General features: G+C 41.0%; 1 protein-coding gene across 4 annotated transcripts in view; it reads right to left on the minus strand.

The window, feature by feature from the left end:
* dysf (dysferlin, limb girdle muscular dystrophy 2B (autosomal recessive)) overlaps positions 1-20,824 on the minus strand; it is a 133,854-nt gene that overhangs the window by 33,020 nt on the left and 80,010 nt on the right. For 2 of the 4 annotated variants that reach the window (XM_030075600.1, XM_030075601.1), the window contains exons 41-42: positions 13,777-13,836; positions 4,369-4,467 (exon numbers count right to left, since the gene is read on the minus strand). In XM_030075600.1, coding sequence (XP_029931460.1) covers positions 4,369-4,467; positions 13,777-13,836 — 159 coding nt within the window. The remainder of the gene's footprint in view (positions 1-4,368; positions 4,468-13,776; positions 13,837-20,824) is intronic. The other 2 variants (XM_030075602.1, XM_030075603.1) reach the window with 1 other exon arrangement.

Below are 20,824 nucleotides of genomic sequence, written 5' to 3' on the forward strand. Positions count from 1 at the left end.
GTGCACGCTGACTGTGATAAACAGGATTATGTCGACATGTTTAATATCTGTGCAGGTTTTGACTGGACGTTCATCTCTGATACACCCGATTGGTTGTGCGCTTAGAAAATCGTTTTCAGTTTTTGCTTTCAGTTCGATTCCACACTGGGTTTACTCATCTCAGTTCAGTTTTTTATTTTTCTTAATTTTTTTAATGTTTAGTTTTATTTATTATTGGAACACACTACCTTTAGACATCAGGGAAGCCGGCTCACTAGACATCTTTAAAAGAAGATTAAAGACCCACCTTTTCACTCTAGCCTTTAACTAGCTCCTATTTTATTCCACACTGTTGTCTTTTATTGTTTTATTTGCATCTTTTGTTTTATTTCAAATTTTATTTCAATTTTTAGCCTTTTCTTTTTAATTTCACCCTGTGCTGTGTTTTATTCTTATTAATGTTTTACTTAATGTGTTTTCAAATGTTCTTCTTTTTATTGTGAAGCACTTTGAGCTGCAATTCTTGTATGAAAGGTGCTATACAAATAAAGTTTTTTTATTATTATTATTATTATTATTAGATTCAGCATTAGTTGTAGTTTGTTTTTTCATTATTATAACATGGGTATATAGTAGTATAGTCTCAGTAAACATCAGCACCAACACCTCCTCATGTTGTTGTGTTGACAAATTTGACAAAATTGTCAAAACCTAAAAATAACACCATTTTCTATATATTTTTATTTAATTTTACTTAGTTCTGTAAGTACACAGTGTCATTTCAGTTGGTTTTCATGTGTTTCTAAAGTCGAGTTTTTACTTTTATCTATTTGTTTTTTTTAGGTGTTAATAATTTTAGTTTCAACTCTAATAACCCTCGGTGTAGACGAGAGCTGGAGACAAGACGTGTGTGACATCAGGAAACAAATCCAAGCCGTCACTCTGCTCACTTTTAACGAGAACGATTACAGACACATGACGACAAGTTGGTTAATCTGTTTTTCTATCCTGACGGCTACACATTTAGACGTTATTTGTGCACCTAATTCTCTAACAGGCCTCCGTGACGGCAGCAGATGTGACCGATGGACGTGCGCCGCGGTTTCTACAGAGGCCTCCGCCGTCGTGATGCAACCGTGAAGCCTCGGCGGAGGAGGAGGAGGAGGAGGAGGACGAGGAGGGAGCCGGTGGAAACACAAACACAGAGGCGACAGAAAAGGAGGTGACAGCGCAGGCGAGGTGGAGGACAGAGGCAAACGGGGTGAACCGGAGAGAGAGAGGGAGAGCGAGCCAGGCTGGAAAACAGTGCCTCAGTTGACAGTAGCGAACAAACAGTCAGTCAAAAGGGTAGAGCGAACGCAGGAGGAAGGAGAGATTTGAGGGGAAAAATGTAAAAAAAGGAGGTGACAACGCTGGCCGAGGCGGAGGGGAGAAGTGAGGACGGGGTGAGACGGAGGTAAAGGAGGCGGCTGAAGCCAGGCGAGGTCACGGGGGTTGGAAACAGCGGCTCATTTCGTGTCACCGCCACGGTAGCAAATCGGACCAAAACGTGTCAAAAGAAAGAAGCAGGAGAAGGTGGATCACAAAAAAAAAAAAAAAAAAAAAAAAAAAAGGGAGGCGTCGGCTCAGAGGAGGTGGAGAGGACAAGTGAGCACAAACCAAACCAAGGCAAACCAAGGCAAGGATGGAAGCAGTGGCTCATGGGTCATTTTACCACTTTCCATCCAGCTGTCAAGAGAATTTCAGGCAAACTTTTGAAATGTCGCAAAAAACCTAAACGGCGACTTAGATGTGTTTCCACCGTCCGGGGCGAAGCAGACTAATTGCCCTTCAGTGAGTGTCAGAAAGAAATACAGCCGCAAGAGAAAAATGGAAAGAATGGATCGTTACTGGGCAAACTGGGGTATTGTTCTTCAGCGTCAGCCAACTGTGGGCCGCGTTTAAGGACGAAAACACGCAACGCACTTTAATGGACGAACTAATGGCTTCTGCGATGACAACGGAGGCTTAGTGCAGGCGAGCGTTTTGGCGTCCGAGCTGTTTATCAAGGACGATCTGAACGTCTGCGTTATGATTTATTCGACGAATGCTTTTCCGCCCCCGTTCACGGCCTAATTTATTGTCTCGCCTGCGTCAAACGACTATAAAAGCTGTTTTCTGACGCACTAAAAAATGGAAAGAACTGATAGTCACTGGACAGGCTGGTATTGTTCTATAATGTCAGCTAATTTTCGGGCTGTAATTTACGATTTCATCCGAGAATGAAAACAGAATACACCAACTAACGACCTTACGATGATGATGGAGGCTTATATATGACTCAAGTGGCGGGATTTATGACGTTTCTGGGTGGACTGATATCTAATAGATCATGCTATTCATGCCTTTGACTGCATAAATCACTCAAAAAATGCATTTCCATCCCCATTAATTATCACTTTTCCTTAATTATCTCCCAAAAACATGCTTTTTTTGCGATATGGACGCAATCGAGATTCACGATTCTGCATGTTTCACCTTTGATGCATCCTAATGTGTATGTAGCTTTGGTAAAGCAGTCAAGGTAACACATTATAATAACAGTACAACAAGTAACGCTACTTAATGTTAGTTAATGCCGTAATGGTTAATTAACTGTTAGTTAATGATTATTATGGCATTTACTAATGTTAATAATATCTACAATAACCCTTAAATAAGATATAAATAAAAACCTTGGCATGAACAGCATTAGTACATGATTCTTAGACACATTAGTTAACGGTTAGTTAACTGTTACTTAATGTTTATTACCTGTTACTTCATGTTTATTACCTGTTACTTAATGTTTATTACCTGTTACTTAATCTTTATTACGGCATTAACTAACGTTAATTGTTGTACTGCTATTGTAAAGTGTTACCGGAGTCAAAGAAAAACAAGTAAGGAGTAGAAAATGCGAAATAACTTTTAAAGGGGGAGCTCGGGGATGCATTTGCAGTCTAATTTCAGCTAAAAACAAAACCCCAAAAAAAGCCCAGTGATCAGATTCCGACGAGATTAGTCATCCATTTGGGCATCAAACAAGGAGACTGACGTTTGCGCTGAAACGCTCTGTTCCCGAAGGAGGGGAAAGGTCGGGGTTTGGGGTTAAGAGAACCGGGCCGATGAGGGCGAGGAGACCGTGAGTGATGCGTGGGCTCACGGGAAGGCGCGGGGGGGGGTTTAAAGAGAGCGAGGCTAAAGACAGACGCTGATGACAGCTGACGCCATCGCACAAAGCCGGCGGAGCGGTCCCGAGGTCTGCTGGGAAGCGGGGTAAGGGCCGAGCGAGAGGGGAGAGGTCTCTGCGTCACTTCGGCGACCGGGCGAAAGTCGGACTGTGGCCTTTCCTCTATCTGCGATCCCCCTGTGGCGCTCCCGCACCGATGCAAATTCACCACGGATGAGTCATCGGGAGTCGCTGGAAAACTGCTGGAATGTCACGACGCTGGCAGGGCATGAGAAGAGAGGAGGAGGAGGAGGAGGTGGAGGAAGGATGGAGGGATGAAGGGATGGGGAGAGTTGGGGGATTTTGGCGAAAGGGCTGATTTGTAATTCAAATTGGTGACTTTTTTTTTTTTTTTTTTTTTTTTTTAAATCCAAGTGCAAAACATCTTGACCAAATGGAGAAAAAGGTTCATTTTGTTGATCGGATTTTTCTCCCTCCCTTTTTCTGAACCTCTCTCTCTCTCTCTCTCTCTCTTTCTTGTTCTTTCGATTTTTTTTTTTTTTTTTTTTAACACACACACACTCACACATTATGCCCAGATGTACGCCCACACACACACATAAACACATAGAAAATGTGGTTCAAAGTACACAAACACAGGCGAGCGAGGATCTACAGAGACATGCACACTTAAACACACACACACACACCACAAATACACACATTCGCATTCATCCAAACACACACACACACACACACAGATTAGCATGCACGCGCGCACACACAACACACACCAGGGTTCCTTCCCGCTCTGTCAGATGTAAAATTCCCAGACTTTTCCATGACTTTCCATGACTAAAGTGTTGAATTTTTATGATCCATAAAAACCTAAAATGTTGGTGTTTAAACCCACTTCAGATCCAGAGGACTAGAAGTTTATTATTCTGTTTTATTCTGTGGCGTAACATAATGAGAGCACAGTCAAAAATAAATAATATATCTTGTGAGGAACTGAATTACTTACGTTTTTAAACGGAGGCTGATATAACTCCATGATATTCCCTGATTTGTCCCAAGAATCGATTAATTCCCTGACCTTCCCTCTCTGGAATGGACTTTTTAGAATTCCATGACTTTCCAGGAATTGTCTCTGACACACACACACACACACACACACACACACACACACACACACTCACCTGCAGCGTGTCGAAGCCCTTGTCCAGGTACGTGCCGCACTTGTTCGTCTCTCCGGTCGAGGCGTAGAATTTGCTCCACCAGTCCATGAACTCGTCCTCCTGTCGGTCACACAGGCAGAGGTCAAAGGTCAGGCTGGCAGCACACACTGCTCTGTGACCTCTTTTTTTTTTTTTTTTTTTCTTTTTTTTATATTTATTTATTTGTTTGTCTTACATGCTGCTCTCTGGGTCTGCACTCCCTGGAGGATGTGCTGAATATAAAGTGTGACTCAGCTGAAGCTTGAAAAAACAAACTCGTTGTGTTCATTTTTCCAGTGAAACAGACTAAAAATCATGACATCATGAGTCAGATCTTCATGTTTTTCTCAAGAATTTACAGTCATAACGATCTAACTGCGGTTTTACCCGACTAGTTCACGACTTTTGTGTTTTTCTTGCTTTTGCAGAGAGGGCAAACACCATTTTTCTGCCGTTTGTCTTCATGCACTGATCCACCAAATGCTGATTTTTCCGTCCAAATTTAACATGCATGCTGTCCTCTTGATGTTTGAAATATAATGTATGTGTATCTTAAGCAAATAATTAGGTCCATTTTTCTCTTTTTTTCATCCACACTGAGCTGCAAAGTCAAACGGCAGCAACAATTATTTTCCCTCAGTGGCATTTATGGCGGTGATTTTCACTGATACGGAATATAAACTCCAGGAATGACCTTTGACCTTTAAAAGCACATGAAAATAAAAAAGTGCCCGGTCGCCTTTTGTGGAAGCAGCGTCTGAAATAACCGGTTTTTACATATAATTTTTTCCTATGATCGCATGGCAGCGTGGAGTTCGCCAACTCACGTCAACACAAGTAAAAATTGCCTCTGGTGGCTGCGCAGCGCGAAGGTCATGGTATATGGGCGTTGTGAGGCAATGGAAAAGGGCAATATCGTCTGCAGCAGAGATGGAGGGATAGGACCAAGTGGACGAAATCAACATGGACACCAGAGGGGACGGAGTTACGGTGCAGGAAAAAAAAAAAAAAAAAAAAAAGGTGCATCCTGAGTGTCGCAAAATGTGACACGTATGAATAAAAAAAAAAAAAAAACAGCACTGTCCCGTTTCTAGCTCTTTCCCATCGTTTGTCTTAAAACTCACCTCTTTTCTTTGGCTTTTGTAAGTTGTTGATTTTATATGTTCTTATATATACTGTCTTCTGTGATGTCTGTATTGTACTGTATTTTATGTTTTATGTGTTTTATGTTTTTATGTATTTTATGTTTTTATCTTACTGTACAGCACTTTGGACCTCTGTGGTTACTTTAAAGCGCTTTATAAATAAAGTTGGATTGGATTGGTCTATTAAAAAAATAAAAATCATACTATTCTGCGGGCACAGAGGTATTTGCCACATCTATTGTCTTTTCCACTGTCCCTTATTAAACAAGAGGAGACTGAAGGAAAAAATAAAAGTCCTCTCTTCCCACACGGAGCAGCAGGATGCCTGACTTTGAGGTATTTTACTCCACTCTTCATATTTGCACCACTTTTCATGCTTCTCATTTGTTGGTATAGAGTGTGTGTGTGTTTTTTTTTTTTATGTTTATGTTCTCAGACAAACTGAACTTGGGTTTGTCTTGGTGCTGCGGCTTTGACCCCTGACCTCAACGGCTGGCTGCTTCGGAGATTTGAAGGATTTCTCGCCGTGAGTCACTCTGTTTCAGCACATCAGGCGAAAGCTACTCTTTATGAAAAGGTCAGATTATACGACAGCACCGGATTAAGTCATGAGCCAAGCGGGCACATCTGAGGTGACACCGATTGATGTGTCAGTCACTTTTTTTTTTTTTTTTTTTTAACCGGCCGAGTGGAGCCGGAAAATCCCAGACCGGAAAATATCGAACTGAGACCAAAGGTACAAGAGTGACGTAAAAGCCGGAGGAGGATCTGAGGGTGAAACATCATCAAAAACAGGACAAATGATTTCATGGCAGCACCGTCCCTGCAGTTCTCTTTCCTCTAATATACATTTTTGAATCCCTCATTTATCATTTTTGTCTCGTTTATGGTTTTGTTTGCTCGTCTATGCTTTGTTGCTTTGTTTTTACGCCCTATATTGCCCCCATGTGTACGCCCCGTGACGTGATATACGCGCTGGTTTATGTTTATGTGTAAGACCCTAATGGGAAATCTGCCTTTTGTGTATATTTCTTTCATGCTACACTGAAACTCTGGTCATCATTCTTCCGTGGATTTAACTGCTTTTAATGTAAAAGCACTCCGACCCCGTGGAATAATTTACAGCGAGTCCCCTGACCGAGCGGCCAGGCAGCCGGTTGTAATTCCCAGCTCATCAGACGTCGAAGCCTTCTGCGCAAAAACCAGCCTTCAGCGTGCGTATGAGACACGGGCGGTGGTGATCTAGGATTAAGGGCGGGGAAGTGGGTGCAGGGAGGTGGTCAGGGTGGAGGGCGCGGCGTAAAATCCACAGGACCCTTCAAGCACAAGATGCAAGGTCCAAACCCGCGAGGGAGCGAGATGAGACAGTTTTGTTGAAGAGAGGTTTTTATTCCTAACCTTAACCTTTCCCTAACCTTAACCAAGAGGTTTTTATTCCTAACCTTAACCTTTCCCTAACCTTAACCAAGAGGTTTTATTCCCAATCTTAACCTTTCCCTAACCTTAACCAAGAGGTTTTTATTCCTAACCTTAACCAAGAGGTTTTTATTCCCAATCTTAACCTTTTCCTAACCTTAACCAAGAGGTTTTTATCCCTAACCTTAACCAGGGGTTTTTTATTCCTAACTTTAACCAAGAGGTTTTTATTCCTAACCCCAACCTTTCCCTAACCTTAACCAAGAGGTTTTTATCCCTAACTTTAACCAAGAGGCTTTTATTCCTAACCTTAACCTTTACTTAACCTTAACCAAGAGGTTTTTATTCCTAACTGTAACCAAGAGGTTTTAATGCCTAAACCTGTCCTTTCCCAACCTTAAACAGGTGTTTTTCTAGCCTAAACCTAACCACGTGATGCTGACACGTGGTAAAAGCGAGAAAGAAAAGGTGCGTCAGTATCTGACGACCTGGGAGTGAGAATGCGTTGCAGCAGCTTGGTAACTGGAGAACAATTCAGAAGATCTTTCACTGGATCTTCCTTCTGCTTCCTGCACTTGTTTTAACTGGATGATCCACTTGTTCCCTGCATGTGTGAGCTGGAGGTTTGTCTTTGCGTATTCTGGCATTATGTGGACATTTTTGCTTGTTTTCGACATGTAGATTGTTACTTGTTTTTGCATGTCTTGTATGTCTTGTCTTGTATGTCATGTATGTTTTTATGTAAGGTCACGCTGATGTGTGTTCCTGTTTGTGGCTGTTTTCTTGTTTTTATGATTTTATGTCTTTCAGAATTTCTTCACCGTCTTGGTTGGTGAATTTTGGCTCAACTGAGGAAGAAGGAAAATTAACAAAAGGTTTGAATGAATGAGCAAATCGTAAATCTATGTATCTGTCTATCTATCTATCTATCTATCTATCTTTTTTTTGTATATTTGTCTACTGTATGTTACTCCTCTCTTTTCCTTGTAGCGTAAACACTGCCTCACATGCAATTCAAAATTCCTGCTGAAAATGTCAGAAATTACAAAGAACAGGTTTTTCAAGAGGAAAGAGGATTTCTTTGAGATGCTTTTTTTCGCTCCAGAAAACAAATAACATGACAACATGATATGTGACGCTGCATCTGGCATAATCACTTTTGTGTATCTGTTCACCTCAGCAGATTTTACAGAGATCACGACACTTCATGTGTGACTTAACGATAAAATCATAATCTGTAATCCATAACTTCAGCAAACAGAGCTCCGAAACTTACCCATTGCACCGTCTAGCGGCGGCGTAATAGTGAGAGACAGGTCACACAGAAATGAAGTTTAGATAAAAAACACCAGTATTCACAGAGCAATTTAAAAGTGCACGATGAAAAGTGTCAAGCTTTAATTAAAAATATTAATTTGATGTTTTTTTTTTTTTTTTTTAGCAAAACGTCTTCATGCCCTCACATCAACCCCCTGGCAACTTTACACAGTGCACCTTTAATCTCTTAAGCAAAAACAAGCATTCATTTATCAAACACACAGACACACACCATGCACAGATATTCACAAAAACTCATTAAAAAAAAAAAATAAAAAAAAGGTGTCTAGTTCAGGATTACACAGGTCTTACACATGCTTACGTAACATATAAAGAGTTTCAGTCCAAAATGAAACATCCACCGTTTGAAAAAATAATAATAAAGAAAAAAAAAAGGACCAAAATGACCGCTGGCTTGAAAGAGAAGCCCGTTATGGCTTTCTATTAAAGCTATGAGTCATCTAGAGACCATCGAACACAATGTAGGTCTGTTTTGGAGGGAGAAGGATCTGTTTTGTTTTTTTTTTTTCTTTTTTTTGAAATATCGACTGGTGGGTTTCTCAGATTTGAATATGTAACTTTGTGGAAGGTTGTTTTCAAAAAAGGATTTATGCAACAGCTTCGAGTGAAACTTGATATATGTCGACTTACACGTCGTGTTTTCATGCGCTTGGTCGAGTGGGAGTCTGTTCACATTGGCAGCCTTCGAGGAGCTATTTCGACTGATTTTTGACCGCTTTCTCACAGAAAAACTACTCTGTGTGTGTGTGTGTGTGTGTGTGTGTGTGTTGACGACATCCCCCTGCCCCTGACGCAACGAGGAAACAACGACTACAAAGACGGAGAGAATACCAAGGGAGAGATCAAACTACCAGCCTGCCTCTTCACACACACACACACACACACACACACACATAGACACACACACATATTTCGGGTCCCCGCCCTGCAAACTTCAACCCTCCGAGGAACACTTGAGCTTAAAACACACTCATGACGCATGCACCACTTTTTCCTTTGTGTATATATGTGTGTGTGTGTGTGTGTGTGTGTGTGTGTGTGTGTGTGTGTGCAGGCCTAAATGTAGAACAAAAGTTCTCTTATGGCAAAGGATTTGTGTGGAATCCCCTTTCTCCTACTTCCCACAGACTCACTGACAAACACACACACACTCACTCACACACACACACACACACACACACACACACACACACACACACACACAAACAAATACACACACCGGAGGGAAAAACTATGGAATTCCTAATTTTTCCATAGCGGCAGCATGGCATGGAAAAGGGCAGCACGTGTCGTATAACTAGGACATGAAGCGGCTGGTGAAACACACACACACACACACACACACACACACACACACACACACACACACACACATGCACAGTCTCTGAGGCGTGAAGTGTCTGGTGTGTGTTAATGTGCCCTCTGTGTGCAGCTGGTGCCAAGCATTGATGACAGGGGCGCCAGAAAGCGAGTGTGTGTGTGTGTGTGTGTGTGTGTGTGTGTGTGTGTGTGTGAGAGAGAGAGAGGGTGTGTTCGCTGGTCCATGACTCCTGATTCAGACAGATTAAGGCCGTCGGTGCAGCTTTCCAGACTGCGACACGTAATGTAGATACACATGTATGCAAACGAATCGGCGCACACACCTACAAAGCCACACACACACACACACACACACACACACACACAGGCAGCGGTTGGTACAGGGTGTCACTGTGGTTTGCAGTCTATCATTACACCCTGCAGGGAAAGCCAAGCTAACCAAACCAGACTGGCACTGCCAACGCTCCGCCACCGGACGGGTGAAAATTTACATAAGCGCAGAAAAGTCCCCTTTCCTGGGGGTCAAAGGTCAAAGGTCGCACACAGAGCAGCGGCCCTGGAGCTGGCGGGAGGTCAGGGTCACGGCGGGAGGTCAGGCTCGTACCCCCGATCCTACGCTTAACAAACAAGTATTGATTTTCTTTTTCCCCCGTTCGGCGTCTCCAAAATAAAACAATCAACGAGAACAACATGGAACACCCGGGGAAAACGACTCCAGTGTGTGTGTGTGCATGTGTGTGTGTGTGTGTGTGTGTCATTCTTTCCATGTCGGTTTCGAGACACGGCGACATGGAGGTATGCGAGTATCGGCATTTTTGACACAATCAATCGTCGCGGTGGCAGACGCCGGCGCAATAAAAAGCCCAGTTTGAAAATAACCAGAAGCGCCGCTCACACTAATGATAATGTGTGACATTTTCACGCAGAGACGCCGATCCAACATTCAACCGGCCGACGAAAGATTTTCCATTTGCTCCACTAAACGCTCGGGTTGCGTCTCGTTTTTGCACAGAAGCTCCCTGTCACCTTGGTGTTTGGCGAGGAACAGGAATATTTAGGGCCTGATACCGATCACTAACCGATCGCCAACCGTATGCGCGTGCAGCCTCTGCGACGTAGTTTCCTGTCGACGTGGTAGACGCTTTAGCCGGTTTTCAACTGTGCAACCTTAGCCACCTGCCAAAAATGTCAAGTTAAAGCTCCTTTCCGGTGGGGCTGGTTGATAAATTAAATTAAACTTTTGCCGTATCCGCTCAGCAGAAGGTAAAAAAAAAAACATCTTCACCTCTCAGAACTGACCTCAGAAGTCGGTTTGCTTTGAGTGTTTTTGGTTTTAATTTGCTTTGTGTGTTTTTTTTTGGTGGAATTTTTTTTTTTTTAAAGCGAACGTGCGATTCATGGGTCTGGAACGAGGCAAAGATAAATTTAGAAAATCACAACTTCCGTGCAGCTCAGTGTCTCTGATCACCATGGTAGTCGAGCCTCCTGTAACGTGGTGCAACAGATAACAACATAATGTATAATAACATAACATATAATAACATAATGCAGAGTATGTTAACTGTCCAATCAGTAAAAGTAAATTCAGTAGTTTTCCAGAAACAACTGACTGGATTAAAATGAATTGGTAACACTTTACAATAACAGTACCACAATTAATGTTAGTTAATGCCGTAATAAACATTAAGTAACAGGTAATGAACATTTAAGTAACAGGTAATAAACATTAAGTAACAGTTAACTAACCGTTAACTAATGTGTCTAAGAGTCATGTACTAATGCTGTTCATGCTAAGGTATTAATTTATATGTTATTTAAGGGTTATTGTAGATGTTATTAACATTAGTAAATGCCATAATAATCATTAACTAACAGTGAATTAACCAGTACGGCATTAACTAACATTAAGTAACGTTAATTGTTGTACTGTTATTGTAATGTGTTACCTTGACTCCTTTACCAAAGCTACATACAAATTAGGATGCATCAAAGGTGAAACAGGAAGAATCGTGAATCTCGATTGCGTCCATATCGCAAAAAAAAAAACAAAACATGTTTTTGGGAGATAATTAAGGAAAAGTGATAATTAATAGGGATGGAAATGCATTTTTTGAGTAATTTATATAATTTATAATTTATATGTAATTTAAGGATTATTGTAGATATTATTAACATTAGTAAATGCCATAATAATCATTAACTAACAGTTAATTAACCATTACGGCATTAACTAACGTTAACTAACGTTAATTGTTGTACTCTTACTGTAAAGTGTTACCAATGAATTTAAATGGATGTTGGAGAAATTGCGTCCTTCTACTTTAACATGGCATTCATAGGTAAAAGCAACAAGGAGGATTTATGGGAACTGGAGGCAGGCACGAAAATGTTCAGAGCGGGATTTTAATCCAACTTGACGACTAATGGAAACGCAGAGCAATGTTATCGTTGAGAGTTAACTGCGGTGCGCCCAAAGTGTCTGAGGCGGCGTAAATTCCTCTCAAGTGTGCCCGCAGCAGAAAATACGGACGATAAGCCGATGAATGGAAACGACTTGACTCCATTTTCAAATGTAAGTACCTCGTGGAAGCGGCCGGAGACGCGGGAGCGGAGGCCGTGCGGTTGACCGAGGTTTGATACATGACAAATAGCATCACCGCGGCTGGACGCTGCAAACGAAACGTGACACAAAACGCTCGCTTTCCATCGGGGCGACGTTAGATCTGAAACATCTGAGAGGGCCTGTGCCTCCCTCAGCCCGAGCGGCCGTGACGCTCCTGACAGCCGGCCTTCTTAAACTTTTCCAACATGGAAACTAAATCTCACTGATCTGCCTTGGAGCCCGTCCTACCCAGTGCACAGCGGTAATCTGGTAATCATCAGCCGTACGCCCATGACCCATTTTTTGGTTGCAACCCAGAGATTAAGAAGCCAGGATTTATGGCATGTCAGAGAAGTGAGCTTTCTTTTTCTGTGCCACGAGGTATTAGCCCCTCTATTTTCCTTTTTTTCCCCTCCTTTCTTCCATCCTATTGTCCCTCTCAAACCATTTTTTTATTACTTTTCCTTCTTTCTCCTCCTTCGAGTCCCTTTGCTTCTTGCTTTTTCGGTCTCTCTCTCTCCCCGACTTTGTTTCTTTTTTAGCCTCATCTCGGCTTCCCTCCCTGCCTCAGTCTCTAGTAACCGTCTGCTTACAGAGCTGTGGTATAGAGGATCTATAGCAGCTCTGTTGACTTTGGCCCGGGCCAGACAGAAAACCGAGCCTTTAATTTGACTGGTTTCAATATCTGACCCTTAATAAAACAAATATCTTTGTTTGGAGAGAGAGAAATCACCGCCAATTACCGTCTCGCGAGCTGGGGGCGAAAGCACTACTGGATGTGTGCGCCTGTGGAACATGTGTGCACGGTGCATACGTGTGATTTCAGTGTGTGTGTGTGGCTGTGTGTGTGTGTAGGTGTACATGCACGAGTGCGTCTTCACAGTCTGGTCCAGGTCAAGCTGAGACTACCGATTGACCTGGCTTGGCTAAACAAAGTGAGAAGAAGTTAACGAGGAGTCGAGGTCGGGTTTCCCCGGCAGCTCCAGTCAAACCACACAGCCCAGTGCCGCTCACCCTGGAAAACCTGCACCTCACCAGTGAAGTGTATTTTTTATTTTTTTTATTTTTTTATTTTTTTTGTGAGCCTGGGTCAAAAAGCAACATGGAAAAGTTTCTTGTTTCCGTCCACGGTGGATTTCTGCCTTTATCGCATCCCTTCATTTCAAGCTTCAGAAACATCCCTCCATGTGTCTTAATACAGTTACATTTGTGCAGTTTTTGACTTCAAAATAAAAGCTTTGCCATTCAGCTTGCACTGTAAGGTTGGAGGGAAATGCCCTGTGAAATCAAGGTGAGATTACTCAGGTGAAGAGGGAGTCAAAGCAGGCATTACTTCGCTTGTTGCCAATGTGAACAGATCCGTTTCCATCACCGGTGTGAAAATGATGATATTGTGAAGGAAGGTGAAGATAGACAGAAATGAAGGGGAAAAAAATGGAGGGATGGATGGAAGAGGGTGCACATTTTGGTGAACAACATGATCTGATTGAGCCATTTGTCATTTTTGCGGTTTCAAAATGTGAAATGAATGACATGAGGAATGAGTTAAAAGATGAGTTTGTTACCTACATGGAGGCTGGAGCGAGAGCCTGAAAGGTTAATGATAGCGGAGCTGGTTCCATCTGCAAACTACAACACACACATAAACACACGCACACGCACACACACACACACACACAAAACACACACACGCGCGCACACACACACACACAAAACACACACACACACACTTTCAGGTTAGCTGGTTAGCTGCAACAATCATATTTGCGTAAAAAACAGTACAAACAGTACAAGTAAAATGCAAGACATACATGTTAGTCGTTACAGTGTTAGAAATTCATAGAAAATACACTAAATTTAAAAACACACACATGCTGACATGAATAGACATTACATAGCAACATGAACAGACATATTAGTGACTCAAACACTCAGAAACATCACCACCATTCTCATGAGGGAATGACGGCCTCTTTCTTATACGGGACCAATGAATCAAACACCCTAAAATGTTTTGGGAGGGGAAGAGAGAGAGAGAGGGAAAAAAATGTTGTTATGCTTATGTTATGTCTTCGCTTTATTTAAACATCATCCTCCGCTGGGAGGTCCCGCTCTGCGAGGCGCAGACAGCAGCGTTGGGGTTAGCGCTGATGCGACGTGACGCGGCCGAGATTAGAGAAAGACAAAGTGTTTACATGAGGTCACGGAGCAGCTGAGCGCATGGGACGAGCGGGGGATGACAGTTTTTGGGACGAACGGAGACACAAAAACACACACAGGGACGTCCCGGCGCATCAGGACAACAAACACCGTCCTGCGGTGCGTTCGGGCCGCGTGGGAAAAACACAACACAACACAACTTCACGGCTCAAAGTGACAACTTGAGGGTTTTGATGCACTGGAGGTCACATTTTTAGTACCTAAACTCAACGTTCTCTCAATGCGGTCAAACTGAGAGAAAATAGAGAATAGCTGTGAACTTGTTATCTTTTTACAACTCTACCGACTTTAACCCGAGCCCTCACTGAACATACAATGCCGAGGAAACATGGCGGTTTCATATTTTACAGTTGAATAAAACTTCTAGACAAATATTAAAACTTTCCAAAGCAAAATCTGATCAGCTGTGAAAAATCTGCCAACTCACAGAAGCACAAAGTAATGTGAACAACGATGAAAATGCTGAAAAAAAACAAAAACAATTTAGTGTGGCTAATAATGGTAATACTAATAACCTGAGGTGCTTTTCATTGCGATATGTACTGTATTTTTTGCTTACTGTCCAACACATATGAAGATACCGGGTTAATTTCGTCCAGATGATGTATATTGGTGAGGTTCTAGACTTTACCACCTGGAAGCTGAAATGAATTGTCTTATTTCCTGAAAACTGGAATCTGATTCGACTGTTATCTAATAAAATCCAAACTCAAGCCAGAACCGTGTTTGTTTTTAGGTAGTTAATGATAGCAAAAACTGTGTTAAGTTTCCTTACCTCTTCCTAAAGTTAACCATCACAATAAACTATTTCCTTACCTTAACCAAGTAGCCTAAAAAAAAAAAGATATCTAATAAAGGCTAATGAAAGTGCTAACGCTAATATTTGAGCGGTTAAGACAGATTGATGATAGGAACTGACCCGGGATCGAGTCCCAAATCGAGCAAGAACCATGCTCACTATTATGACAGCGAACACTGTGTTAAATTTACTCACCTTTTCCTAAAGTTAACCATCAGGATAAACCCTTTCCTAACCTGAACCAAGTAGCCAGCAAAAGCTAAGCTAATGAAGGCTAACGAGAGTGGCTAAAGCTAAAGTTTGAGCGGTTAAGACAGACTGACGACAGGAATAAACCGGTAACACTTTACAATAAGAGCACAACAATTAACGTTAGTTAATGCCTACATTAAGTAACAGGTAATGAACATTAAGTAACAGTTAACTAACCGTTAACTAATGTGTCTAAGAATCATGTACTAATACTGTTCATGCTAAGGTATTAATTTATATGTTATTTAAGGGTTATTGTGGATATTATTAACTTTAGTAAATGGCCTAATAATCATTAACTAACAGTTAATTAACCATTACGGCGTTAACTAATGTTAATTGTTGTACTCTTATTGTAAAGTGTTACCAAATAAACCAAGTCCCAACTCAAGCATTACCTACCTGTTACCGAACGTTACGTTCAGTTTCCTAACCTTAACCGCTACCTTTTCCTAAACATCACAACAAACCCTCTCCTAACCTCAACCAAGTGGCTAACGAAAGCTAACGAAAGTGGCTAAAGCTAATAGTTCAAACACTTTCATCGCGTCTTCCTTTCCACTAAAAAGACGTGTCAGTTGGACGCTTTTTGAGGAAGGAGGATGTTACCTCCAAAACTGTCAAGGTACATAAATAACATCCCTTAACTTATGTCTGACGAAAAGAAACAAAAAACGTCTTTTTAGGCTAAAGCTAATGTTCGATCAGTTGAGATTAATAAGAGCAGATGCTAACAGCCTCTGAACCACTGGAAGGTGAAACTGGTGTGAATGGTGAATGGTATTTTTTTCCACCAGCACCTTTAAAGTCTACATTACATAAATAACTCCCCTTTCATCCAAATTAGGAACCTAATTTTTCACCGTTTGTTTCCAAATGCGTGTCTCATGTGTTTGATCCATCTTCTGTCGTTAGAAATCAGCATTTTTGACATCTCGCTCTCCTAAATGAGACGTTTCTCAAGCTTTTTTGGCTCTCGACTCTTTAAAACAAAGCAAAGGACAAGATACAGAGACGGAAAACTATTCAAAAGAGACAAAAAATATGATAAAAATAGGCATGATCACATATTTGTATGGTGGAGATCAGTTTTTCCGATCACATTTGTCATCTCAGGACCCTGAAAATGATCTGACATGCTTGAAAATGACCTGATTGGGTCCACACACACACACACAAACACACGCACACACACACAAAGCGATGTTTTGCTGCCACAGCGAATTCATCGATTGGTTTGGTTGGTTACATCACTGTTATTAAATGCATAAAACACACACACACACACACACATGCAGTTGTTTTGTTGTCAAAGCAGTTTAATTGAATGTGGGCGTTATTGTCAGGGCGTGCACACCGATTTCAACACCCCGCGTGGACTCATCACTCACACACACACACACACACACACACACACACACACACACACTGACAACCTTAGCTCATAAATGTTCAGGCCTCTGATGTCACCAAAGATCTAACACTGACCCGCTTAAACACGACAACTGAATTTTTGCATCTAATCGAAAGTAGTGTGTGTGTGTGTGTGTGTGTGTGTGTGTGTTTCACAGTGGCTGGAATGAGGTCACAGCACTACATTAGAGACAGTCCCATGCATGTATGGCACGTAAATGTTTATGCATACGTGCTGGCTGACATTTCTGAGTGTGTGTGTGTATGTGTGTGTGTGTGTGTGTGTGTGTGGCTGCGACAGATGCTGACCTCTCTCCTCGCAGCTCCTCTCTATAAGATCAATGGTTTGGCTTTAAACGTGCCACAGTGCATCTCCGTTACTGCCCTGCACACCAACTGTGTGTGTGTGTGTGTGTGTGTGTGTGTGTGTGTGTGTGTGTGTGTGTGTGTGTGTGTAGCTGTTGTGGCGCCTGTGGGTTGGGGACACAAAGACAGAAAGGAAGAAAAAAAAGGAGGAATATGAAAGGATAGAAAGAGGACGGATGGAGCAGAGAGGGCAGAGAGTGTTTGATGAACCACAAGATGAGAGAGAGAGAGAGGGAGAGAGAGAGAGAGAGAGAGAGAGAGAGAGAGAGAGAGAGAGAGGGAAAGGGAATTAAGGATAATAACAGAGAGAGAGAGAAAGAAAGAGAAGAAGAATTTACAAAAGAGATGGTATGTGGGTGTCTTAATGATGCTATTAGAGAAAGATAGAGAGACAAAGAAAGTGAAAAGGAGAGAGAGAGAGCGAGAGAGAGAGGGCAAGAACAGAAAGATAAATAAACTAAGAGAGAAGAGGGGACAGTGGAGGGATGAGGAAGAGATGGAAGAAGAGGAGTAAGAGTGGTGAAGGAGAGGAAGGGAAACGAGGAAGAGGATGACACAAGGAGAAAAGAAAGAAAGAGAGGAGAGAGAAGGAGGACAGGAAAAACTAGAAAGCAGAGGAAGAGCGAGGAGAGGAGAGATAGAGGGAAGACAGAGGGCGATCCCGCAGGAATCCAGAGTCTCAAACCACTTTAACCTTATTTTTCATTTTTCATACTTTTGATTTTTTTGTTGTTGAAACTAAAACTGTGTCGTCCACATGTTGGCAATCTGTGGATCTCGCTTTCACTCCTCCGCGGTTTCACTGAGCGATTATCATTTTTACAGAATCTGTCAGGGCTGAAACTTTAAAAGAAACAAAAGAGACAAAGTGCAGGACAGTTTTTTTACACACACATACACACACACACACACACACACACACACACACGTATGTCAAAACTGGACTTTAACCAGATAAAAACACACAGAGTCTTCACCAGTTGCATTTTCATGTTCAACACCAGGAGCCGGATTCTCTAAAAAGGTCTTACTAATAATCTTAAGACGTTGCATAAGAGGAAAAAACGAGAAGTTCATAAGAATGTTCTCAAGTGCCATTCCCCATTATTTTCTTAAGAACTACACTTTATCTTGAGAACTTCTTGATTTTTTCCACTTACGAACTTTGCAACTATCTACCTTTATGCAAACAAACAGCCTCGCGTGCACAAGAGCGAGCGACTGGCAACTAAATTACCAGTTCGAAAAGTTACCGTTAGCTAACCGTTAGCTAACTAATGTTACTGTAGCTAGCTAGTTGCATTAGTGCTACATTAGATGCATTAGTGCTGCTAACTTGAGTGGTGACTGGTGGCTAAAGAAAATGTCCTCATATAGACTCAGAAACAATAGCCTATAGGGGAGAGTGGGGTAATTTGTGCCAAGGGGCAAGTAGTGCCACCCCTGTTATCTAGAAAACCATAGAAGAAGTTGGTCATGTGACCACATATTTTTGAAGAGGCATCCATTTCAGCCATGTGTCTCCCTTCAGCAAAGAAGGGAGACACATGGCTTAAGAGGGAAGCACATTTCAGTTCAAAAAACATTTTTTTGCCCTCCAAAGTAAAATTTCTATGATCAAGGTTTTTTGATAGCTGTGTTTGAACAATTATAGAAAACTTTGAAAACAGTTCACACAGGTTTTAGTACTTTAGTAAGCTACACCATGAGTCTATACAGTTAGCATGATGTTAGCTCAAAACAGCTGGGGGAGGCATTTTTTTCAAAATGGTGGGCTTGGGGTAATTTGTTCCAGTGGCACAACTTGTGATAATATACTATATATTACTTTATTGTATTTTATTGTTATTGTACATTGTCTTCTTACCTTTAATCACTAAAACTATTCAGATTCAGATGATTTGCAGGTGCTCATTTTGGAATTTTTATTTTGTTCTGGGTATGTGTTCATGTGGTGCTAGGCCTCATTACAGAAAAGTGGCCTGTGATCTTGTTAAAATAATAAATAAATGTTAAACAAATCATTTTGTATTGAATTTGCTTTGCTTTTATATAGCATTATCATTTGTGAGATTAAAATGATCTGTTTTAGTTCAGTTATCAATGGCACAATTTACCCCAGTGTATTCTCTCTAATGGCACAATTTACCCCGCACCGGGGGCAAGTTGTGCCACAAAACCACTTTATTTTCGAAAGCTATATTTCTCAAACAGTTTATATAAGATCCAAAGTGATTGTTCCCAGGGATGCACAACATCCTAAACTATATGTGCATATTTTAGTTGGAGGCATTACTGTAATCCCCTCGCTTTAAAGGCACTTTAAGTAAAAATTGGCATTATTTACCCCACTCTCCCCTATGTGTCTAAATACTGGCTTAGATATTAGGCTGAATTACAGTTTAGATAACGATTATCTCTATGTTAACTTATACAATGTAGAATTATTAAGGTATTACTACATGAATCTATGTTATATAATCAAATCTGGCTCTAAATTAATCAAAGATGTTTAAAAAAAAAAAAGGGCTTACCTTCACACAGCATGTGGTTAATTAAGATGACCTTTACCTGTCTTAAAGTTACGATACCATTCAAGAAAAATAGTAAGATCATTTATTTCAAGAATCCCATTTATTCTTAAGAAAAAGCATAAGAATAAAGTTGCGAGCATTCTTAAGATCTTTTGTTTGTGAATTCAAAAATATCTTAAGATTCTTCTTAAACCCAAATATAAGAAAAAAGTGGAACTTAAGAGGAAATTTAATCATAAGAACCTTTAGAGAATCCGGCCCCAGGAGTCTGTGAGGAATAAGACATTATTTATTATTATCTGTGGAAAAAACACATTTTAAAACTCCCAAACTTCAAAAATGAAAGCACAGACCTCTGACCCATCTGATTTTTTTTATTGTTATTATTTCAAGTTCAAGTTAATTTAAAGCCCAATTTCAGTGTTTACAGGCTCAAATAGAGTGAATCTGAGTTTTATTTATTATAACAGGGTCCAGGAATATGCATTTTTGTTTTTTGTTTGTTTGCTTGTTTATTGGCTGGAGTATTGAAACTCCATTCACTCCCATTCACTCTTATTCTCTGTTCTTATTAATATCCTATCTTTTTTTTTTTTTTTTTTTTTTCTTGGATGCACTGCGTGAGTTTTGTTCAAACCCACAGAGCTTTATTTTAAATTCTAGTCATAAACCCGTCGGTGTCTTTGGTTTCCAAAGATATCAAACACGTCCTGTTGAATTACAGGGAAATGTGTGTAAGTGATGCAACTAGACATACAGAAACTTTCCATTTGATGTAAATACGTCGCTAAAAAAAAAAAAAAATCAGTGTGAGAGTGATGTAGCCTCAGTGAAGGGAAGTTTTTAAGGGAGAATCAGGATGCAAAGAGTTAACATTTAAAATAAAAGTTACATTTAAGATCTAATTTATTGCAGAGAATAAAAAAAGCCAAATATCTGTAAGTGACTTCTCTTACACTCGGGTGTTGGTTTGTCTTGTTTTTGTCTTTTTCCTCTTTAACTCCCTCTTTTACGCTCTCTCTCTCTTCTGCAT

This window comes from Myripristis murdjan, chromosome 18 (assembly GCF_902150065.1).
Source record: "Myripristis murdjan chromosome 18, fMyrMur1.1, whole genome shotgun sequence".
NCBI classification, from domain to species: Eukaryota; Metazoa; Chordata; class Actinopteri; order Holocentriformes; family Holocentridae; genus Myripristis; species Myripristis murdjan.